The 25258-nt window shown below is 46.7% G+C and overlaps 1 protein-coding gene across 3 annotated transcripts in view; it reads left to right on the forward strand.

Annotated features, from left to right (window-relative positions):
• LOC116943880 (plexin domain-containing protein 1-like) overlaps positions 1 to 25258 on the forward strand; it is a 49339-nt gene that overhangs the window by 11471 nt on the left and 12610 nt on the right. For 2 of the 3 annotated variants that reach the window (XM_076068131.1, XM_076068130.1), the window contains 5 exons: positions 9156 to 9278; positions 9488 to 9569; positions 11966 to 12110; positions 14559 to 14658; positions 16804 to 16899. In XM_076068131.1, coding sequence (XP_075924246.1) covers positions 9156 to 9278; positions 9488 to 9569; positions 11966 to 12110; positions 14559 to 14658; positions 16804 to 16899 — 546 coding nt within the window. The remainder of the gene's footprint in view (positions 1 to 9155; positions 9279 to 9487; positions 9570 to 11965; positions 12111 to 14558; positions 14659 to 16803; positions 16900 to 25258) is intronic. The other variant, XM_032957185.2, reaches the window with a different exon arrangement.

The raw sequence follows: 25258 nt of genomic DNA on the forward strand, positions 1-25258 counted from the left end.
ACCAACTTGCGCATCGATAAAACTTGGCCAATCGGGTTATTTATGTAATCGACCACTCTGAAAATGATTGTTTTGATTACTAATATCTCGTCAGTTTAATATTTTAGCGTTAAATGACAGCAATGGATATTGCTGGCTTGCTCAGGTGACCAGTGCCATGCCAGAAAACCGTGACCCTGGGTCCAAATCTAGGCCTAGAACTTGCAATGGAACTCGTTTTTTTTTAATTACCGAGCAATTTTTTGGTCTTGGCCTCGTCACAAAATAACAAAGTGTTTTTTTTTGTGGTTATTTCAGCTCCTTTACCTTTTTGTTGGTTCGGTTTGTGACTAGCACCCTTTGGTGCATGGCTTGGAAAGGTGGCTTTACTCGTGCGGATTTTGAGGCCTCTTGACACAAGCCGGGACACTACACTTCATGCCGAAAGAGTTCCCTCTTGCTTGCTCTACGAAGTTGGGAAATGCGTTTGCTGGCGATTTACATATCGTCATCGTAGAGGCTTAGATGATAAGAAGAGGAGGGCGTGGATCCTCAGCAACCTGTAAATATGAATGGGTTACATTGAGATTCTCAGCATTTGACTTTTTTCGCACCAAAGGTAACAAACACATTTAGACGAGTGATCGCAGGAAACAAACGTCACCTTTTCATATGCATACTGAGTGGCATCCGAATTCGTATATCAATAAATAAATGGTAATGTCTAATGTATCCACATAAAAGCACACAAATCGAACAAGTTAAACAATTGGGGTTACTGCATTCAGTGGCACACAAGCATAGTTGTAGTGTGTGTGTGTTTTCTTTCAGGTACTGTAGTGTTAATGTTGAACGTGACTTGACGGGCAGAAATGTAAATGTGCAGTGTGCTCACAAGGTTAAAGAGCATTAAAACAATCCACCCAGGTCAGACATTCTTGAACAAATAATGTTAGTGAACACTTGGGAGGGTTCGTTTAACGTTTGCTGTTTTGTGTCAAATCAGAGTGCGGTGCATTTTTCCCGAAAATGGTGCTCTTATTTTAAAACCATACACAGTGTAGTGTTTGATTATTGGCCTTCACACAAATGCTTTCAACGTTGGATCCAAGCAGATGTGTTGATTTATTTTCATCCAGCTGGCATTTCGCGATGTGTGTGTGTGTGTATATACACACTGTTTATGTAACTGCACGAATGTGATTCAATACGCAGCATAAATGGCGCATGAAGGATGAATAGGAAAGTATATTCGCTCATCTGAAGCTGCTATGATGTTTTTACCACATTGTCAGCTTTAAAGAATTGGCATTCCTTTAAGAAATATATAATAATAATGTACGGCCGCTTGTGAACTCATTGTGTGATTTAAGGGCCTACCCACGGGCTTTCAGAAGGCATTGCTTTTTAAACAGTTTGTCTAAAATGAGGCAAATGCCGAATAATTTTCACCGCTTCAGATCTCTAGCACGTATGAAATGTTACTTGGCCGCCCGATGCGGATGGACAACAGCCACCCATACACTGCGAGATCCCATGTCCTGTTCATTGGAATACAGCAAAGACCCATGGGTTTGGCAGTACTGTCAATTTTATAGTCTGTTGCCCTATAAACGCGTGTTTTCATGACGCGAATTGGATATAACGTGATTGAGTGAATGGAAATACGTGGCGTGAGTGGGAATAAGCAATTGTATGGCTCGCTCGGCGTAGCATCGCACAAGGTGGGATGCTGCTGGATGCTTCTAGATGCTACCCACGCGCCTCGGTCTTTGTTCTGCCTGCGTACGCATCTCTCGTGTGTTATTGAGGACTGCGCTTTACCCTGTTTTATATATCACGTATCAAAACGCGATTTTTCCATCATGCGGTGTTCTTCAGGAATGTAACCACCACGTTATAGGGAAGCACGATTGCATTATTGTTTTATTTAATACGTTATATCGTTTTGTTTACCTAATTTATCTTTGCCTAGTGCTGCACAATTTTGAGGGAGAAATGATACAAACTACAATCATTGTTTCAGTGGACTGAGATCTGGAGATTTATAAAGTTGTCCAGGGTTTGTGAACACACGTCAAACTTTAGGATGTTAGAATTAAAACTATTAGGTGTCATAAGATTTTACGAGTGGCCACAAACAAGTTTTACAAGATGATACACATGTTTAAAACATTTGTTTTTTAACATAATGGCGAATTGCATAACGAACATGTTGCATTGCATAATGAAGTGTGTATATATATAAAAATAAGACTCAATCTGTCATTCAGCCTGAATAGATCTGTCTACTTGGGGGACAAAAAAATCCCCGTTTTGAAAACAGATGGTGCAGCGTGTTCAGACGCTGACTACACACACACAGAGAGGGTCTGCCAAGGAGGAGGCGAGGCTTGAAAATGAGGGGATAAACACGCGGGTGGAAGGTGAAGCGGCGGTGAGAATTACGCATGGTCACATGGGTGGGGGGGACAGGGACTACAGACGCATGGCACTGCTAGTGTTGGCTTCGGACTTCGGGAAGGTTTTTTTTTTAGCAAGTGGTGAGTGAGGCAGACATTGGCCATTTAAGATGATGCACAGTGGTGTTATCAAGCTGCTATTTGTCTAGCATTGGTCTGGCCGCTGTACGTATTGTTTTTTTTTATTAGCTAGGACCTTGGCTGATTTACGTTGCCTTTTTGGCAGTGTTATGTACCGAGGTTTGAACTCGGGACCTTTTTTTTTAAAGGTGAGCTTTCTTAAAGTTAATGTTGATGGTCGTCGTGGCTCTGCTGTAGCCACGTGCAGTTTTGTCATCAGTATTCTAAAACGTCACTTGCCGGGTCGATGCATCGTTACTCTCCTAGTATATGGGTAGCAGTTGGCATGATGCGGTGAGGGACAAAGGCGATCTGTTGTGTTCGCTAGGTGGGTTCTTTGAAGTTATGTAATCGACTTTGAAAGGACAGATTTGTCAATTTCAGTGTAAAGGGTTGTGTGTTGCAGTAATGTCTGTTACTACACAGCCCACATAAAACTTGAAATTAACAAAGCAACTGTTAGTGACTTTGGGGCCCCTGAGCACAAGTGCACGTGTAGGATAATATAGATCTTAACTGCAGAAAGACGTTTAGCAACCTGTAAATTTGGAATAAAACGATGCAGAAGAGCGTTGTAGGCACAATCGGTCAGTCGTAGTTGCTTAAGCCGTGGCACATCCAGGGCGGATGGAGAGGGGAGTTTACGAAGAGGGTTATTGAAGTGGCATGCAGAGGTTGGTGACCAAGGAGCCGAACATGTTAATAAAGCCCAGTGGTAGGGTACTAACGGGTGGCTGCTGCGGATCGCGCAACAGCCGCAGGCTCTGGGTGGAGAGGAGTAATGGCAATTTGTGGTAGCATTGACAACGATGTTCTTTTCACCTTGTTACTCATGTGTAAGATCGACAGTGGGGGCAAGTGGCCTTTATGCGAGCATTTATTTTACTTTTTATTCCACGAGTTTTAATTCTGAACGGATGTGCCCATTTGCGTTGGCACTGGCATCATTACAGCCACAGTAATTTCCATCGCCGTTCCCAGCAATGGCAAGTTTTTTTCCCCTCCTCCTGAGGACTACCAAGCAAGCACGCCGATTCTCTTGCGCCGTGTTTTCCATCAAACTAAGCTCTTGCCAACCAGGCCCATCACTCGGTGGGGGGGGGGGGGGAGAGGGGGTAGTCTCTGCCATCACCAGACTTTTAAATTCTCTAGCACTAAGGAGCTAGGGAACACAAACAAAACAAACCAAGTGCATTTCCATGAGCCGGTGGCAACGCTCCCTTAGCCTGCAGCGAACTCTCGCTCCCTACTAAATAAATGCGAGTATGGTAGACCCAGGGACTGCTGTCAACCCTCAAGATGTTTTTTGCAGACCACCATGCAGTGAAAAATAACGGTGTTTTGTGAACAAAGGATTGTAACCTGATCGTGGTGGTGGGGTTTGTATGTTCCAATGACCCTCATAGCTATGTTGCCTGGAGTCGTGTACTCCTGGTAGGAGGGTCTCCCTTGGCAAACAGGTCTGGAGGGAGGATCCAAAAATGTAACAATTCAAAGTAAAGCCCCTCGTAAATGGTTACAAAATACCAAAATTGGATAAACTCGCCTGGACAAGATTTACCGGGACACCCTCCCCCCCCCGGAGCCTGGCCTGTGGGTGGTATTTGCCAGCAAGCACCTGGTGGCTGGGTGACCCACATAACCCTGTCGGCCCCAGCCCGAAATGGCTACGTTGCGTCGTACTGTGGGCCCACCATCCACAGGACGAAGGGTGAGGGGCAGGTGTGATGCCAGTATGGGAGGGAGAGGAATGGTCTCAGACGGACTAGACCTTTGTGATGGCCACTAGCTCTTGGGATGTGGAGCCAGAGCTGGTGGAGGAGGTGGAAAGGTACTGACTAGATGTAATGTAGTCTGTCTCCCCTCCACACACGGCATTGACACTGGAACCAAACTTCTCAATCGGGGGTGATCTCTCCTATTCTGGAGTAATCCCTGGTGAGAGACCCCTGGGCGTGTCTGGGGAAACTCAAGCCTCCGGTTGGGTGCTGTTCAGCTGGAGTTTGTCCCAGTGGATGAGAGGGTTGCCTCAATGAGACTTCGGGTCTCAGAAAGGAAAAACTGACTGTTTGTGCTTATGCACCAAACAGAAGTTCAGAGTATTTGTTCCTTCTGGGAGACTGTGGTTGCAGTCCTTGACGGAGTGCCACCGACCGACTCCATAGTCTTACTAGGCGACTTCAATGCTCGCATGGGAAGTGATGGAGATACCTGGAGAGGCGTGATTTGGGAGGAATGGCCCCGTTGATCTGAACCCAAACGGTGAGATGCTATTGGAATTCTGTGCTAGTCTTGGAATGTCAATAACAAACACCATGTTTGAACACGGATTCTCATAAGTGTACTTGGCACCAGAGCCCCTTGGGCCGAAGGTCAATGATTGACTTTATCATTGTGTCATCGGACCAAAGACCATATAGTCTGGATACTCGGGTGAAAAGAGGGGTGGAGCTATCAACTAACCCACCTCCTGGTGGCAAGTTGGATCAGACGCACGGGGCACTGACTAGCTAGATGTGGAAGGCCCAAAACACTAGTGTGGATTTTTTGGGAATATTTGGCGGAACACCCAGTGCAGAAACATTTCAACTTCCACTTCCGGGAAAACTTCTCCTGCACTCCAGGGGAGGTCGTGGACATTGAGTCCGAGTGGATAATATTCGGGACCTCGATTGTGGATGCAGCTGCGAAAAGCTGTGACCTGAAGACAGTTGGTGCCTGTCATGGTGGCAACCCTTGGACCTGATGGGGAGGTAAAGCCTCCGGGCTAGCGTTGTCCTAATCACTGGGACCACTTCCTCTATATAGGTCAGCCCTCCGGCTAGGGGGACCTAGGGGAGGCTAGCTGATCCGACCCAGCCAAAGTCCTCAGTTCCCTGCCACTGGCCCGCTCGGTCCCGGCCCTTAGAAGGACGTCGGGTCCTGGGGGTTCCCAGGGTTCGAGTCTTAAGCTGGCTCTTCGGTCTTCAGCTTGACGACGACTGGCGAACCCGTTGAGAGGTCCGACTTGCATACAGCTCCCAGGGTCACTCCGCCCCTGGCCATGCCTACTCTCTGAAACCTTCTGGAGGGACCTCAACTATTGCGTAATCTCCCAACCCCCACTGGGGGCCTGGGTGTGTCCCTCTGGTTCCCAACCGCCCTCTGGGTTCCCTGGCCTAACGGCGTTACTTGATACAGGCCGTACTCGCCGTTGCCCCCTGTTTGACCCATGGCTGACGCTACACCAGGTAAGTAGTGGTAACGGCGTGTTACGCTAACAGTACCCACTACATGAGGGAAGCTGTCAAATTAAAGGAGGCTTTCCAAGCTATGCTCGGAAAAAAGTTATCCCGACTCGATTGAGAGGGACCGGCTTGTCAAAAGGGCAGAAGCTACAGCAGTCGCTGACTCTAAAGCCTGGGCGTGGGAGCAGTTTGGAGAGGCCATTGAGAGGGACTGCCGAGCAGCCTCAGATGTTCTGGCAAACCATCCGATGCCTTGGGAGGAGTCGACGGGACGTGGTCCAGGCTGTTTTCAGTAAGGGTGGCGTAACATTGACCTCCACTAGGGAGATAGTCAAGAGGTGAAATGAACACTTGAGGAGCTCCTCAACCCAGTGGACATGTCCTCCTTACAGAAGGCAGCTCTAGAAACAGCTGGGTTGGGGGGGGGGGGGAGTTGGATTCATCACTGATGCTGAAGTAGCTGCGGCGGTCCAGGGCCTTCATAGCGGCAAAGCTGCTGGGGTGGACGATTCGCCCAGATTTAAAAGTGCTGGACAGTGGAGAGGTGTTGTGGTTAACACGTCTCTTCAATGTTGCATGGTAGACGGGTACAATACCTCTGGGGTCGTGGTTCCCATTTTTACAAAAGGGAACCAGAGGGTGTGCGCCAACTCCAGAGGAATCGCACTCCTCAGCGTCCCAGATAAAGCCTATGCCAGACTACTTGAGAGGAGCTTCCGCCCGGTGGTCGAGCCTCAGATTTAGGAGGAACAATGCGGATTCCATTATTGTAGTGGAACAATGGACCAGCTTCTTTGGTTCTTTCGGTAAAGTCACGTAGATAGAAAATAATACAAAATAAAGTGAATACAAATAATAAGCAACAAAAAAACACTAATGTAGACTATAGCAATAGTTATTAAACTGGGTGAGTGTACTGGCAGTCTAGAATATAGACTTGGAGAAAGCATATGACTGTTCCCCGCAATGTCTGCTGGGAGGTGCTGTGGCAGTATAATATACCATTGCTGCTTTTGTGCGCTATCTAGTCCTCTATTCCTGAAGTGAGAGCTGTGTCTGTATGCTTGGTGTTAAATCAAAGTCCTTCACTCTGGGTGTTGGACTCCGCCAAGGGTGCATCTTGTCTCCACTCCTGTGTGTCATTTTCATGGACGGGATATCAAGGCACAGCTGAGGTATGGGAGACTATCCAGTACGGGGGCATCGAGGTGGCATCGCTGTTTTTTGCAAATAACGTTGTTCTCTTTGCCTCATCAGTCTGTGATCTCCAGCGTGCACTTGAACGGTTTGATGCCGAGTGTGAAGCGGCTGGGATGAGGATCAGCGCCTCCAAATCTGAGGCCATAGTTCACTCCTGGGGGATCGTGGATTGTTCGCTCCAAGTGAGGGGGGATCGGCTACCCTTAGTTGGAGTAGTTTAAGTTCCTCAGGCTCTTTCGTGAGTGATGATAAGTGGGAGCGCGAGATTGGCCGGCGGATCGGTGTGGCATCCGCAGTGTTGCGGGCACTGTACCGTTCTGTGGTGTGAAGTGGGAGCTGAGTTATCGAACGAAGCTCTCGGTTTACATGTCGATCTAAATTCCTACCATCACCTCTGGTAATGAGCTTTGGGTGATGACCAAAAAGGATCAAATCACAGGTACAAGGGGTCAAAATGAGGTTTCTTTGCAGGGTTGCCGGGATCACTCTTCCATGATTGGGTGAGGAGCTCGGTAACCAGGAGAACCTCAGAGTTGAGCCGCTGCTCCTCCGGATTGAGAGGAGCCAGTTGAGGTGGTTCGAGCACCTGGTAAAGATGGCCCCTGATAAACTCCCCCCTGAAACTCTACCGGACACATCCCACTGGGTGAAGACCCTGGGGCCGGCTGGCCCAGGACACACTGGCAGGAATGTCACTCGGCTGGCCTGGGAACGCCTGGGAATTCCCCAGGAAGAGAGAGAGAGAGTCTCTGTGTAGTATTATATAGTAATGCAGTGCAGGAGTCTGTCGCCAGGGAAAGGGAGGTTTGGACTACCCTACTCGACACGCTGCCACCGTAACCCTCACCAAGACAAGGGGATTGAGAAACGAACAAACCTAACAGCTCTGCGGAAAACGCCCCCCCCTCCCATCCAACATCCCCAGCTGTGCGAACTGCCAGCAGTGCATGGACTACAGGTTGAGAATCTCCTGTACAACACAAACCCTGTAGCGTGATATAGTCTTTGGGGGAAACAAAATAAAGACATAACCCCTACACAATGAGTAACGATGCCATCTGCTTTGTCAATTGTGCCTTCTGCTCGAGCTCTTTCCCCCTCGCGCACAGGAAGTAATATCGCCATGCAGGGGCGGAGCCAGGATTTCAGGCCGGGGTGACATTCAACAAATTTTAATTTCAAGAATGATTAGAGAGTCAGGCTGAACTGTAGACGCCATCCGTTGGCGACACACTCTGACAATGCAGTTGCACGGAGTCCGCCAGACCGAGTGTCGTACACTTACACGCAGAATGTCACCCCTGTCACCCCCCCCCGGCTTCGCCCCTGTCGCCATGGATGTGATATTTTCCAGCTGATAGTTCTTTGACTTAACTATAAAAAAGCGGGGGGGGGGGGGCGGGGGGTGGGGGGGCGGTGAGTCTTGAGCAGGAGGGGGAAGGGTGGCAGCCACAGGAAAGGATCTCGTGCCCGAAAGGTAGTCCCACCATGACGACGGCGTCCCCCAGACCCATCGACCACACCAACATCTCGTGCCCGAAAGGTAGTCCCACCATGACGACGGCGTCCCCCAGACCCATCGACCACACCAACATCTAACAAGTCGATGGTGGTTTGTTCTCCCACCTTTTCCTGTGATTTTGGCCCGGACAGATTCGTGTGGTGTATGGTGAGCTGTGTGTGGTATTCATAGGCGTCCTCTATGATATCTCATCTCGAATGCTTATATAATTTGTTCCCATCTGCTTTTGATTCACGTGTGTTTTCGTTTATGACCATTAAATACCGTGATGGTCGGTTGTGCAATGCTCCTGAAGGACCGTTCTATGATATTGAAGTTTTTTTATTTTGTTGTTGCTGTCCTTGTGCACCGCACTTCTCGCTTGTAAAATAGCCGGCTAAACGGGATCATCCATGTAGCAAATACATTTTACACAAGTGCCTGGAAACCAACCGTATAGCGTTGTAGAAAATCGCTGTTGCTCATAGTAGCGGTCAGATTTTGGGTGCAAGCGTTTTAAACTCCTGTTTGCCCATCTTCTTTGGCTTGTTTGCCAGTCTTCTAGTTGCAGCGAATTGTCTGCTCCTTCAAGCGAAGTAAAATTGGCTTCGTGATAAAGGTCTCGATTGTCGTATATCCTCCTTCACGTATTGATTTTTTTTGCAGGGTTCATATTTGTTGGAGTTGTGAAGTACCGAATGATCACTCTCACACAGTACATTGCGCCACTTATGGCCAACTTCGCGCCTAGCCTCTCCGACAACTCCACCGTCAAGTACTACGACAACGGTAGGTAACCGAGCTTCTCGCTTGAGAGGTGAGACACAATTGCAAGTCCTTCTCCCACACTCAGAGACACGTCATTTAAAATAGATAATGGTGTACTTGCATCTTGGTGAATCACTTTGCAACTTCTCTATATCGACCTGCTCTTTTTCTCTGTCATTTAGCATGTTGAGTTGTATTTTGAAGAGGTAATTCTAGGATATGGTACACAGGAGGTGGTACCAACAGTGGCACCAAGTCATGCGGGCAAAACCAAGACAAAGATCCCCTGTGTAGCCATAACGGACTCTTGGGGTAAGTGCTGTGAGCGGGTGCCTAATGAAGGCCGGAACTGCACCCGAGGGGGTGGGTGGCCAGCAGTAGTGATGTTTACACACCAGGTGCTCGATTTAGGTGGAGTCAACCTTGAGGGAGTCCCAGGACCAGTTGAGCTGGAATTGAGCTCGGGACACCGGGTTTGTTGCGCAGCACACTAATCAATGCACTTGCCGCTCCCCATAATGTATCGGGGCACCTGTTGTCACATGTGAAGTTAAACCTCTCCAGGAAGATATTGCTGTGGCATTTAGCAGAAGGGAAGAAAGTGGTGGCAAGGTGCTGTGGCAATGACGGCCTTTGCTGTGGTGACCTCCTTGAACTGGCATTTGAATGTCTCCCCCCCCCCCCCCCCCCCAACCAACATCCCGAGGAGCTGCCCTTTGAGTGAGAGGCAGCCGGCAACCACCGCTGTTTGTTATTGGGGAGGAGCACGTGCTCCTCGGACATTCCTAAAGAGTTGATGCTGATTGTAATAAAAAAACATCTTTTGAGAGGTAGCAGAGGTGGCTCGGAGGTCCGAGCTACTAGCTCACAACCGCTAAGTTCCCGAGTTTCAATTCGAGGCCGCTGTCTGGTGATTAAACCAGGTTCTCAAATCATCTCACCCCTTGTTTTTTTTCTGGCAGTGGAAGTTTAATCACCCTGGGTTGCTGACTAACACTGTGACCACTCTAATTCTTAGCCTTATGGCTAGGGGCCTAGGGGAGGCTACGCTGACCCGACCGTGCCAAGGTCTCTGGGTCCTGACCACTGGCCTCACTCAGCTCCGGCCCTTAGAAGGACCAGCGGAGCTTGGGGTCCAGGGTCCTATCCTCCCCTGACCACTGGCCTCACTCGGCTCCGCTCCTTAGAAGGACAGCGGAGCTTGGGGTCCAGGGTCCTATCTTCAGCTCCGTCTTCGGCTTGGAGATGACTGAGCCGGACCCTTTATAGAGGTCCGGCTTATATACAGGTCCGTGGCTTGCTCCGCCCTAGCCTCGCCTCCCTTCCAGAACCTTCTGGAAGGTGACATCATCCCCCAGTCCCCCCTCCTGGGGTTTGGGGATTGTGTCCCAGGATCCCTTATCCCAGGGATTACCTTTGGCCCCTTGGGCCATAGTCCTTTACATTAGCGTAATCGCACTTCCGCCCCCTGTTGATGCGAAGGGGAAGCTACCGCTAACACATTCCTGCGGAGGGAGCTGGTAGGAACGTTGGGTTGCTCGGTCAATGGCCAGGGTCAAAGGCGGCGTGGTGTATTCTGCAAATATGCCCGACTGTGAGGGCGGGCACAAGCCGGCGTGAGTAGGTTAAAGGTTGAGTTTTATAAGGGCACCACGGGGTGACCAGCCCCTCCCCCCTCTCCACCCAGCCCCTCCCGACCCCTCCCACGTGGACAGACATCCACAGACATACACAATTAATCCCCTGCCTCCTGTGAATTAATCCCGGTTTGGCTTCCAGTCCACTACGTTTCCTACCAGTAACAGCATGGGGAGTGCCGATTAATGCCTCTACACAAGCATTAAGAGCCTTCATGATGGTGGGCAGGCCCAGTTAAATCTACGTGGCCAGGCGTTGGAGCCATTACCTGTACACTTTGGGGTGTGATGGGGATGTCTGCTGGCTCCCGCATTATTTAACATCCCCTTTGACCACTTGGGTTCGAGAAGCTTTCCATGGGTGTGCAGGAGTTTCCTTCTGGTTAAGATACGATAGGAGGCTTACCGATGCTTGGGGGTACGGTCGAGGGATAGCTCCCGATTGGTCAACTATGTAATGTATGCTGATGATTGCTGCTCACTCAGAGGGGGAGTTGGTGGCGCTGCTGCTGAACTTGGAGCATGCTACTTAGAGGTGTGGGGTCTTACTATCAGCCCCACCAAAACTATCAGCCCCACCAACAACAACGTAGGGCAGAGGAGCGACGCTCGCAACCAACGAGTGGAACACCGGTTGGATAAAATGCAGCAAGTTGGCACAGTAGGGGCCACAGCTGGTCTATCTGCCAGTCATCTCAGTCAACCCATGGCACCTGAGTCTGTCCTGAGATGTTAACGATCCTTCAGGTGTCCTTAAAAGGCACCATGGTGACGTCACTGCCACATGGTGGCAAATGGCGGGTGTTGTTGTGTTTGAGCAGCCTCAGTAGTGAAGTGGCTCGCATGCTGCTGTGCTGCCAAGCCCGCAGTGGTTTGGATGCATGAAAATAAAATACCCACGACCAACACTAATGACAATTATCTGGGCCTCCCTTAGGTCGACTCGTCCTCAAATTAGTACCTGGCCACTCACCCCCCCCCCCCCCCCCCCCCGTGCGCAGTGCCGACCTTCATAGGTGTTACTCGCTAACAGCAATTGTTCCGACAGCCTAAAACGGACTACACGGGGAGGGGGTGGGGGTTCTTTTTCTTTGCAGGCTCCCTGCTCGCCGTGGAGTGGAGCGATGTCTGCCTGTTTGACAACCGAAGCGTCGGTGGCTTCACCTTCCAGGCCGTGCTACACAGCGACGGGCGCATCATCTTCGGGTACAAAACGGTGAGTGCCACCTCGCCAAGCGCTCTCCCCCCCCCCCCCGCAGGTTTTCACTGCACCGACCGCGCATATACTTTCACCGGCTGTGGGTGAGCGTGCACACAATGTTGTGCAGTCTGTTCTCCTATAACGCTGGTAGTACTTGTGTTCCTGAAGAACACTCCATTATGGGATCGCGGGGAAAAAATGTTTGCATCTATAATAAATAATATAGGCTAAGGCACAGTCCCGCGATAGCACGCGAGATGCGTAATGCTGTGGGCAAGCGAAGACTGAGGCGTCGTGGGTAGCTTCTAGAAGCATCCAGCAGCATCCCCAATGCCTTTTGCGATGCTACGCCGAGGTGTCTGTACGACTGTTTATTCCTACTCGCGCGAGAAAGTTGCGTTCGCTCGATCGCGTTCTATCCAATTCGTATCTGCATTGTAAAAAAATATGTTCCATAATACATTAATCACGTGATATATAATTCGCGTTTTGAAAACGCGCATTATAGGAGAACGGACTGTACTGTATTGTGTCGATCCGACACCCTGAAGGGGAAACTTAGCCTCCTGGGTGACGGTGACATTCTATAACTCGTAGTTGTATTGTCTATCTTGCTTCCTCTGCACTTGACTGATTGTGCAGTCCAAGGCGATCTTTGTCTGCCTTTGTGTCCACGGAACTACTTGCCCCCACTCCTGAGCACATTCATCGCGGATTAGTGGCACTCGGCAGCCAGCACGCTTCGTTTGAAACCTCGAGCGCCCCCCTCCGAGTTTGTGGTGGCGAGGCAATGTTGGCGGCTGGCCTCTCTAACCCTGTGTTGCTCGTGGCTCGTGCTGCTGTGGGCGTCTGCGGATTGCTGTGTTTGGTGTGAGATTCTTGTGCTCTGAAGGAGAGTAATTATACTGTTCGCAGGGAAAATAAACAGGTGCCTTTTTTGACACATGCGGTATTGTGGCTTGCTTTGACATATGTAAAACAGCTTTGTGGCTGTATTACATCTGTGTGTGTGTAAGGGGCATGTGTGGTAGGATTGTGTTTTAGGTTCTGGTGCTGCTAACACCTGTAAGCTGAGGAACTGGCATCCTGTGGCTGTATCTTTTTTTCCCCGTGTCTCGCCGCTTCATATCCATCGCTCCCTTTTCTTCTTCTTCTCTCCAATTGGCTGCTGATGCCCATCGGTTTGGCTGCCGATATCACAGTCAATGTATACACTAAAAATGTCTACAATGTTATTTCCTTTTTTGCCATGTGACTACGTTAGTTAAGGTTAAGAATACGTGCAATATTGAAAGTTATGTAGAGACTTTGGTATGCTGTAACGGCTATGTATGTGTAGTGTCTTCAAAAGTTACTCGCACCGACACGTTGCAACAAGTCACCTGCTTACACTTTATTCACCTTTTCTTGCACCACTTGTAGTCACACCTATAACTATCTATACGGTCACTTATGTTTAACTTCTCCCCACTCTTATCTACCTTTCACCTCCCTTATCCTGCACTTGGCAGCTCTGCTCTCAGCAACTCCGGACACAGCGACTCTACACACGGCTTCTCCGCACACAGCGTTTTCGCGCACAGTAACTCTACACACAGCGCCTTCGCACACAGCAACTCCGCACGCAGCGTTTCCGCAGACAGCGTCTTCGCCACAGCGTCTCTACATCTCCACCGCTGCCCTCACCTACGCTCCCCCAGACCCGCTCACCCATCTGTCCCGGGCGGGGGGATCAGCCAACACCCGCCCGGCGACGGCGTGAGAGTTGAGGTCCCTTTGACGGCTGGAGCGGCAGCGACGAGATGTCTTCACTCTTCGACCCCGGCAACAACTCCCTCTCCGCTCCCGCACACACCCTTGTATTCCTCTGCTAATTATCCGAGACCTCTTGTGCGTCTCTTTTAAGCTCTCGCCAGGCCGGCGCCTGTCGGCCCATCAATCAACCCTTATCTCCCGGCTCCCTGGCAACACCTCCGGTCTCAACGTGCACAACCGGTCGACCCCGTTTGCACCTGCCTCGCCCCTTAACAATTGGCGGTCTGTCCGTGCAAACCTCACGTTGCACACGTGCACCTTGTTGCCCTCGGTTAACTGTGCACAATGCGTATTTCACTCCTCTACATATGTATGCGTGTTGAACTTCTTTCATTCCTTTCGTAGCTAGCCGTGATAATAGGTGTGGAGGGAAGGACAACAAACTAAACACAAAAAGAAGCTTTAAAGAAATTAGTTATATATGTATTATATTATATAGTGGTGTAGTATATTGTGTAGTGTATAGTAGTTTGAACTTCTTTTGAACCGTACGTAGCCAACCGTGCTAATCGGAGGTGTGGGTGGAAGGACGGCAAACTAAATGCACAGAAAGCAGTTGTAAAAAAGCGATGTCAGTGTGCTTTCACGTTGTTCTAGAATTTAACCAGTCCTTGTCCCATTTCCTCCCCCCCCCCCCCCCCCCCGTAGATTCCCATCCCCATATCGCAGATCAGTTCAGGCAAGCATCCCGTCAAGGTCGGCATTTCGGACGCTTTCATCTTGACCCACAGGTCCCCAGGAAAACCCAGTGAGTTTGTTACTCCTTTGAGTAGAGTCAATCGGTGCTCTCTTCTTAAACTGCATTCATCTCTGCAAAGTTGTAAAAGCGCTGTGGGTGTGATCACATTTTCTTAATTTACAATTTTCCGTACTTGTCCTCCGGTACACTGCACCTCCGATTTAGCACTGTTGGCAACATACGGTCCAAAATAAGTTATACGTAATACTGCAACACAATTTGGGTTCACAGTGTCTAAATGTGACTTTTGTAATTGGGTCGCATCTCAAGATGCTACGAAATGAAGGAAGGAAGCCGTACAGCGTGGGACAAACTCTTTGGCAGTGATGCTGCTGCTACTGCATCGGCACTGGTGCAGAAACAAATGACAAAAACAAAATCTCGCCATGTTCATCAGTAAGACTGCCTTTTTTTAAAGGAGATTTTAAAAAGGCTAATGAAAAAATATGTAACATGCGCAATCGTTTTACCACTTTTTTTTAATAGCCGGATTTTTTTCTTGCATTGCATAAAGCGTTGTGATTATCTTCACTAATCGCTGTGATAAAAGGGTTTGAAAGTTTCTAAAATGTGTAAATATCAGGTATCTATTACAAAGTGAATGAACTCGAGGGTATGTCTGTGTCAAAGTTAACAGGTGCTCTTCGAATTTTGATTTAAAGCTTTCGTGACTGCAGTAATTCATATTCTTAGTTTTTTCGGTAAAGTCACGTTGAAGAGAAACAACAAAATAACAAAATATATATAAAACAATAAAAAATTCTCACGACGTTTCGACCATAACTCAAACGGTCATCATCAGGTGTGTCGGTTTGCATAAATTTATTTTTAAAAACGGCATATTTATTTAAAAAAAAACGTTTGCGTCACGCGCAGCGATTGGCAGTTTGCCCAGGACTAGTCCATCTATTTTTTTGAAAAGAGGAGGGGGGGGAGACGAAATTTGTTTTTTTTGTATGCTGTCTGAAAGCCATCTGGCTTCCATGAGAGATTCGTTCATGAGGCTATCCACATATACAAGCACAGAGACAATTTCAACCGAGAAGATGGATTCTATCTTAGCAATCATTGGAAAGATTTGATAAATCATTTCAGTTCTTGATTGATTGTTCACGCTTACAGTGGCTTTCAGACAGCATACAAAAAAAAACAAATTTCGTCTCCCCCCTCCTCTTTTAAAAAAAAATAGATGGACTAGTCCTGGGCAAACTGCCAATCGCTGCGCGTGACGCAAACGTTTTTTTTTAAAATATGCCGTTTTTAAAAATAAATTTATGCAAACCGACACACCTGATGATGACCGTTTGAGTTATGGTCGAAACGTCGTGAGAATTTTTTTATTGTTTTATATATATTTTGTTATTTTGTTGTTTCTCTTCAACGTGACTTTACCGAAAAAACTAAGAATAGGTGCTCTTCAGTTGGATAAATATAATGTGTTTTAATTTTACTATTGGTTAATTTGTTGAGACTTTGTGACTTGCACGTTACGAATCGGTACTTTTTTTATATGCTTGACTTCATGAGCGCCACATGGGAATACAGGGTACTTCCTGAAATGAGAAATAAAATATCGAACACATGACCTGCTTACATTTAACCACCTGATTGTAAAATGTAGAACTTTCTGCAATTCCGGCTGCCCAAACAATGCTGCTCTGTTGTGTCGCTGTTCATACGATCAGGCGTTAACGATCAAAATATATGTCTGGCCAGCTCTGGCAAGGTTGAACCTTTTGCTTCCCTCGTAATTCCTCAGAAATTATTAGAATTACTTTCATCTTGTCGGAAGCTAAGAACAGTGGTAATTTTAAATGACGCTGGCCCATGTCGTAGCAATAGTACACAAGTACAATGTCGCATATCCAACTCGCTGGGCACTGAGTTGTAGATGGATATGTGGCAAAATTTTCCTGTGTGAACGGTATAAAATGATGGTGTCACCACCACACGCAAAATAACTGCACTGGGTTTGGTGGTTAATTGGTCAGGGCAGATGAGTGACGTTTTTATTTATCGAACTTCCACTGCTCGCCTGTGGCCCTACAGTGAAGCTTGAGTTACCGCCCCACCCCTGTTTGAGCGAGATGAGACACTGCCATTTCATACGGAGTGGCGGTTACCCCGCTGCTGTAACGATTCTACTGTCGTCAGTCCCAAGCAGGTGGACAGTGTACGAATATCACCGCGTGGATCTGGACACCACCGAGTTGACCAGCGGCTGCACTATCGAACTCGTTCCCTTGCCAAGTAAGGCCCCGCTTCTCTCCTCCATCTCTCTCTCTCTCACTTGTGCGAGATGCTGGCTTCGCAGATGTGGAAGCGGTGGGCGCAAGGGGGCGTTTTTTATCGTGCTGCACTTCCATCATCCACTGCGCCGTGAATCTAGTGACCCAAGTTTAATTCGCGAACCGTGGCTAACTTTGCTGCAGAGTGATATCTGAACTGTTCCTGGGCCCCTCCTTCACAAAACCTGCACTGACCAGAATTTATTACTATGGTATGGATGTATGTTCAACTTCTTTTTGCACCGTACGTAGCCAACCGTTCTAATCGACGGCGTGGTAACAATAAGCCCCATAACCTAACGGTGCGGGGAGAGGCTTTCATCCAACAATGAAATGACAAGTGGTTGTCAATTATTATTTCAATTATTACATACTTTCAACACCATTTTGGGCTACTTTTAGTATAATGTTTCATTCAGTTTGTCAGTCACTTAACAGAATCCAAATATTTATTTACACTGGACAAATCTGATGAGCTATAAAGCTCTTTTTTTGCAAACGATCACAATACTAGAGTATTAAATATCAATTCCTCCTTTCGGCCCAGCATCTTATTTTGTTTTTATACTTTGGCGATGTCACTGTCATAGAATTGCATTGGTGGGGGCATGGCAGTGGTGGTGGAGGGAACATCACTGGGGGCTCTTTCCACCCTGATCTTAAATACACTTTCACATCTTGCCACCGTGGCGTAACATTTTGGCGCCCCGGTGGTGAGATGTTATCTGCCTCGCCTGGAGATTGTTGTATATTTGGAGTTTGCGTGTCTCTCTCCCCGTGGTCACATGGATTTTTCTCCAGGTCCTCTGCTTTTTCTCTCCACATTTATAATCAACATCAAGCATTTAGAGTATTTGGCTGCAATACATTTCCACGTGATAAGCCACTTCGTTGAGCTATCATTTGTGGCCAGGTCGATTCTGAAAAAGAGCTACATAGCTCAGTGGGCCCTTACCTGGTAAAATAAAAATTGCTTAGCTTGGTTTAAAAAATATCCAGTGTTGCAATCCTTTTGGCAGTTTGATTTGGTGACACTGGATTGGCAGTGGTGCACAAGCAACAAAAAACCCCAAACCCGATGCATTCTTCAATAACACTGCCTTCAAACGGAAAAGCAGACATTAGGTAACGTTTTGGGCGGTGACCCTTCCCTTTATGTTCTATGAATGAAGGGCCATTGCCTAAATTGTTGCCAAATTGTTACGTACTTTTTCGTTTATAAGGCAGTGCTATTGATGAATGTGATTCTTTTTTTGTTCTCAGGCAGAGGTCTAGCAAAGCACCGTCTAAAATGGAATCCGCAAGATGAGAAATGGCATGATGCATAAATGTATTATCATGAACTGAAAAAAAATAGCTTTTCTGTTATTGAAATTCTTGGCTGCAGCAGGCTTGAGCCTTCTCAAAGTGTGTTGGAATGTTGTCTCATGGAATGTAGACTTAATAATCATTTGCACTTGTAAGGCACCTTTTACATAATCTCAATGCATCAGGGATTAAAATGAAAAAGTTTTTAAAGAATTAGCTGGGTGGCAAACTGAGCCAAGGAAGAACAAATCTCGGTGTTTCATACTAAACCAAAATGTTTTTAGCTTAGCGGGTAAGGCCCACTGGTTATATAGCTCTTTTTCAGAAGCGACCTGGCCGCAACATAAGTGGCTTATGTTTAAATTTATAGCAACCAACTACTCTAAACACATTAAGTTTTTACTCCGGACTCAAAGTTGTCAACCCAATCCGAGGAGCCTGACCTCCACAGGTGGTGGGGCTCTATAACCCTGGGGGCACCACAGTCAATGCCCGATCACCCCATTGAGGCGTGCATAGGGGTGGGAGGGGGGGGGTACACAATTGGCAGATGTTAAAGACCACGACCAGGCATCGATTGAATTGGGTCCTGAATATGAAGTAGCACAAGTGCTCACAAGGCCTTGAACACGAGCAATGAATTGTTTCCACTTGCTTAGGGCTGCGAACAGACACGAGTGCCTTGTGGCATACGTAACGGCATGAAGGCCATTTCACTTGAGAATCCGAATATTTATTTATACTGGAGGAATCTGATTGGCTATAAAGTCTTTTCTCACATATCCAGTAATCACACTTGAAAGGTTTGTGCGTTTATTCCTTTCGTGGTTCAGTTTCCAAAATAACAGGACAAAAGATGGTTTAAATTACGCACCGTTTTTCAAAGGTTAAAGCAGTTGCACTTATTGCTCCGTTTTTTACCAAGAAACTATGAAATTGGATTTCATTGAGTCGTTGGCAATCGAATAGCTTCTAACGCTCTTTTGGAATGGTAGGACGTTTCAACTATAGTGTTACCCCCCCCCCCCCCCACTTATTTTTTACAAGTGTCTTAAATGCGATTGGATAATTAAAGGGCAGTGTGCGCTTAACCGAAATTCCGAACCTCGTCTGAGGAAATTAAGAAAACTGGAGATGTCAGTGTGGTGCTATCACTGTTAATACTCTACCAATTTTCATGGCTCTGGTTCCTGGCCTTCGGGCACCTAGGCTTGCACAGCAACTGCACAACATCTGTTCGCAAGATCCGTCTCTTCTGACCCCATTTTAGTGAGCTTTTAGAGATGTGGCCGTACTTTCGACAACATTCCAATGTCGAGGATGATTTTAATGTTTGTTAGGCTTTCGCAACCAACATTATCCATAATAGAGGTTTTGTTTGGGTTGGATCGCGTAGATGTAAATGTTTGTCGTTAAAATCGCTTACTCTCCAACACACCAGTGTGCTGAACTAGTAACTGATTGTATGTTTTGACAAACCTTACTAATTGGCTGTGTTGGGTGGTGGCGGGTTTAAATGCACTTATATCCACGCAATCTAATCTGAAAAGCTCTTATGTTGAGGTTTATGTTTGTGCTCCAAGTCTGCTATGTTTTGAGTCATGTTTCAAATACGGTATATACACTATGGGCACAATTTGCATCTACTTTACGGGACATTAAAGCCATTTTTGGCAGAAATGGTCAATTTTACTACAATTAACAATATTTCCCATTGTCACTATTTTCCTTACCAGCATTCCTGCTAAAGTAGGCATCTAAATGGTGATCTGAGGGCCTTCTGATGAGCGTGTACTAGCTCGACACTTTTGCATGAACCCCAACTCCCTCTCTCCGTGCATGTGCCAAATGGTACCAGCTCTGAGCTGGCGGGAAATTGCACTGGGCAGCGATGGGTTAGTTTATTAAGCGAATGTTCTTTGACGCGACTGTGCAGTAGCAGACTCCCCGAATCCTCTGTGGTGCGACACTGAAGCGGCTGGCTGTGGGTGTGTGTCCCATTTGTACCGCCTTTGGTGCCACGTGAAAGGCCCAGGCAGACCAAAAACTATAAACGAAACTATATATACAGTGAGGGGAAAAAAAATATTTGATCCCCTGCCGATTTTGTACGTTTGCCCACTGACAAAGAAATGATCAGTCTATAATTTTAATGGTAGGTTTATTTGAACAGTGAGACAGAATAACAACAACAAAATCCAGAAAAACGCATGTCTAAAATGTTATAAATTGATTTGCATTTTAATGAGGGAAATAAGTATTTGACCCCTCTGCAAAACACCTCTGCAAAACGTGACTTAGTATTTGGTGGCAAAATCCTTGTTGGCAATCAGAGGTCAGACGTTTCTTGTAGTTGTCCACCAGGTTTGCACACATCTCAGGAGGGATTTTGTCCCACTCCTGTTTGCAGATCTTTTCCAAGTCATTAAGGTTTCGAGGCTGACATTTGGCAACTTGAACCTTCAGCTCCCTCCACAGATTTTCTATGGGCTTAAGGTCTGGAGACTGGCTAGGCCACTCCAGGTCCTTAATGTGCTTCTTCTTGAGCCACTCCTTTGTTGCCTTGGCCGTGTGTTTTGGGTCATTGTCATTTTCAATGCCCTGGCTGACGGAAGGAGGTTCTCACCCAAGATTTGACGGTGCATGGCCCCGTCCATCGTCCCTTTGATGCGGTGAAGTTGTCCTGTCCCCTTAGCAGAAAAAACACCCCCAAAGCATAATGTTTCCACCTCCATGTTTGACGGTGGGGATGGTGTTCTTGGGGTCGTAGGCAGCATTCCTCCTCCTTCAAACACGGCGAGTTGAGTTGATGCCAAAGAGCTCCATTTTGGTCTCATCTGACCACAACACTTTCACCCAGTTGTCCTCTGAATCATTCAGATGTTCATTGGCAAACTTCAGATGGGCATGTATATGTGCTTTCTTGAGCAGGGGGACCTTGCGGGCGCTGCAGGATTTCAGTCCTTCACGGCGCAGTGTTACCAATTGTTTTCTTGGTAACTGGTCCCAGCTGCCTTGAGATCATTGACAAGATCCTCCCGTGTAGTTCTGGGCTGATTCCTCACCGTTCTCATGTTCATTGCAACTCCATGAGGTGAGATCTTGCATGGAGCCCCAGGCCGAGGGAGATTGACTGTTCTTTTGTGTTTCTTCCATTTGCGAATAATCGCACCAACTGTTGTCACCTTCTCACCAAGCTGCTTGGCAATGGTCTTGTAGCCCATTCCAGCCTTGTGTAGGTCTATAATCTTGTCCCTAACATCCTTGGAGAGCTCTTTGGTCTTGGCCATGGTGGAGAGTTTAGAATCTGATTGATTGCTTCTGTGGACAGGTGTCTTTTATACAGGTAACAAGCTGAGATTAGGAGCGCTTCCTTGAAGAGTGCTCCTAATTTCAGCTCGTTACCTGTATAAAAGACACCTGGGAGCCAGAAATCTTTCTGATTGAGAGGGGGTCAAATACTTATTTCCCTCATTAAAATGCAAATCAATTTATAACATTATTGACATGCGTTTTTCTGGATTTTCTTGTTATTCTGTCTCTCACTGTTCAAATAAACCTACCATTAAAATTATCGACTGATTATTTCTTTGTCAGTGGGCAAACGTACAAAATCAGCAGGGGATCAAATACTTTTTTCCCTCGTTGTACATAATAGTTTTATGCCTTTTTGTTTCATAATACATTTTATTTATGTAACCCTTTTGCTGATTTTTAAAGTGTTAGATGAACAGGACAGGTGACAGGACAGGTGACATGTTATCATGTAAAGCAACCATAAACACACGAGAAGACCTAGGTCTTTATGATAAACTCTGCTATCTTCACAATATGCATAGACGTAAAATATAAAAACTTAAATATCTTGAACAGTAACCAATCAGTTTAAATTGTCATGTGAATTCAGCACATCAAAATCCATAATAAACAGCACATTTAATCTCTAAAGCAGACGACGTCTAAAAAATTGTAGACCAGTGTAATCGAAGCACCCAGAGCAAAATCAACGAATGCAATGGGGCAATGCATTATCCTGTCCAGAGAGGACATTTACACGAGACTGCTATTAACCAAAAAGGCTTTAAAAGGGCTCGCCCCACATTACTGGCAGGAACTTATACATGTATATATTCCACCAAGGTCCTTGATCTTCTGATCTCCAACTGCTCAGCACTCCCAAGTCTAGGTTGTGCTCTTTTGGCGGTCGGGATTTTGTTAGCGTGGTACCCAGGCTATGGGATCGGGCAATCGGAGTCGGTTGATATATTTCGTTCTGCTTTGAAAACCCATCTCTTTAAAGTGGCCTTTCCTCTTTATTTTGGTCAGTTGCCTTGGTTATGTTTTTATTTTCTGCTTTTCATGGATTGCACATTGGGATCCTATTATGAAAATGCGCATTATACATTTTTATTATTATGATTACTTGCTGTATCACCTTCGCCTGGCGAGTCGGGGTAAGGGCACCTGAACGCCGATGAGTGAGGGAAGTTTCACAACAGTTGTGCGGCGATCCACCAACCCCCCTGCCGCCTCCCACGGTGCTGGATTACAGGTCACGCACGTCGCCACCGCCATCGCCCGGCTCAAACCGTTTGATAATATAGCGATCTCAAAAGGCGTCAGTGAACCCGAGATAATTGTAGAGTGGGTTTCACCCTCATCCACTGCAAGGTCTGACCGAGTCCGTCCAGTGCTCACCGAGCTGCATTGGCTTGCGGTTGTTGAACACATACGTTATAAGGTCTCGCTCATTACACACACACTGCTTACCACAATACCCCGCTTATTTCTTCAAGGGGCAAAAAACCATCTCATCAACTACGGTCGTCATGGCAGTGGCTTTTGGCTGGCCATCGAACAAAGACGGTCACCGCATCGTGCGCTTTCAGATGCGCTTCTGCGGCCGTCTGGAACGATCTTTCTTCCGATATTAGGAAGCCACTGGAGCTATGCACTTTTGAATCTAAAACTAATTTCTTTAGGACTGCTTTTTGTGTTTCGTTTGTCCCCCCACACCACACCTTCAAATAGCACCGGTTGGTTACGTACTGTGCGAAAGAAGTTAAACATACACATGGAGTCGAATGTTCTCTCATTGTTGCACTGTTGGCAGTTGGGATGGCCACCCATTGTGGGTGGGTATGCATTCATCTAAAAATCGGTTGATAAAGGGTTGCATATTTGTTTTATTCCTGATTTTGTTTTTTTTACTAATTACATCGTAACATAATTTTTGTTCCTGGGTAGTAAGTTGCTTATGCCTAAAAACTACAGAAAATGGCTTATTCCCCACAAGCTTTGCTTTTGTGACCAGGACAGTGATATTTAGAAATTTAGCTATTTTCAATGGGAAAACGGGTGGATTTGTGTCTTTTCGTTCACAAAGTCAGAAAAAACAACATGAATCAAAATTAACGTGTATTTATACTAAAGTAATACATACATGACTACAAAAGAATTAAAAGTGAGCCGTTCGAGATTTACGATTATACTGTAAATCACTTTCACGAATCGGCCCCAAAATGTAGTCTCCCATCATGTTCTCTTTATACTGTCCTTGGTAGCGGCGTTCAAAGTCCAGTATATCCTGGTAGAAGCGCTCGCCTTGCTCCTCCGAGTACGCTCCCATGTTCTCCTTGAATTTATCAAGAATATGGACTTTGCAGGATATCCTACAGTCCATTGTGCCGTAGTTCTTCACCAGAGTCTCAACCAGCTCCACATAGTTTTAGACCTTGTGATTGCCCAGGAAGCCACGAACCACTGCGACAAAGCTGTTCCAAGCCGCTTTCTCCTTACTAGTGAGCTTCTTGGGGAATTCATTGCACTCCAAATCTAGATTACTCCAGGATCTTCTTTATCTGTGGTCCGACGAAGACCCCGGCTTTGACCTTTGCCTCAGACAGCTTAGGTACTTGAAGGCTGCCGACTTCTTAACTACGGCTCTGACAAATTGTTTCATGAGGCCCAATTTGATGTGCAATGGTGGCATCAGCACCTTCCGGGGGTCCACCAGTGGCTCCCACTTGACGTTGTTCCTCCCCACAGAGAACTCGGTCCGCTCTGGCAAGTCCCGCCTGTAGTAGTGCGCCTTGGTGTCTACATCTTTTGTAGTCATGTTTGTATTTCTTTAGTATAATACATGTACATTTTTATTCATATGTTGTTTTTTTCTGACTTTGTGAACGAAAAGACAAATTCGCCTGTTTTCTCAATGAAAATAGGTAAATTTCAAAATATCAATGGCCTGGTCACAAAAGCAAAGTTTGTGAGGAATAATAGCCATTTTCTGTACTTTTGAGGCATAAGCAATTAGGAACTAACACGTACTACCCAGGACCAAAAAAAAAATTGTTAGTGTTATCAAATTATCATGGGAGGGGGGGGGGGGGGGGCGGTCACTGGCATCCCAAACCACTGGTGGAAATTCCACATGCCCATTTGTGGGGTCCGTTTCTCCCCAGCGGTCGTCTTACTCTTGTTTTCCCCCACAGCGTGGCACTCTGTACTGGAGACGCTTAACAGCCGGAACGACGTGGCCACCACATTGCATTTTAAAAACGCGGTGTGGTTTGTCGTAATATCATATTTGTGTCGAGCGGTATTTGTAAAATATTATTTGCTGTTCCAGCCACATTGCCTGCCTGCTTTCCGGAGACATCTTGCATTTGTTTGGGGTTTTTTTTTTTTAAATATGAAAACCAGTACCAGCTTTTTGGTGGCTTACGTGCACGTTATCATTGAAGAGTGTAAAAACAGGGTACTGTTGTATGGTGTGTTGTGTGTTTCTGTGTGTGCGCATAAAATATAATTCGCATGATTTCTATAGCGTGCTTAGGTTTTTAATTGGCGATGCTAATTAGGCGCACCCTACAGAAATGTAAGCAGGAATTTTTAAGTGTGCACGTGAAACATGGAAATACTTTAGAGATGTTACACAATTGAAGATGTGTATTGGAAAATGTGGACAAATGAAACCACACAATCCCTCCAGTTCAGCTTCAAGAACTTGA

This window comes from Petromyzon marinus, chromosome 19, assembly GCF_048934315.1.
Source record: "Petromyzon marinus isolate PM22_M1 ecotype Great Lakes invasive population chromosome 19, UKy_Petmar_22M1.pri1.0, whole genome shotgun sequence".
NCBI lineage: Eukaryota > Metazoa > Chordata > Hyperoartia > Petromyzontiformes > Petromyzontidae > Petromyzon > Petromyzon marinus.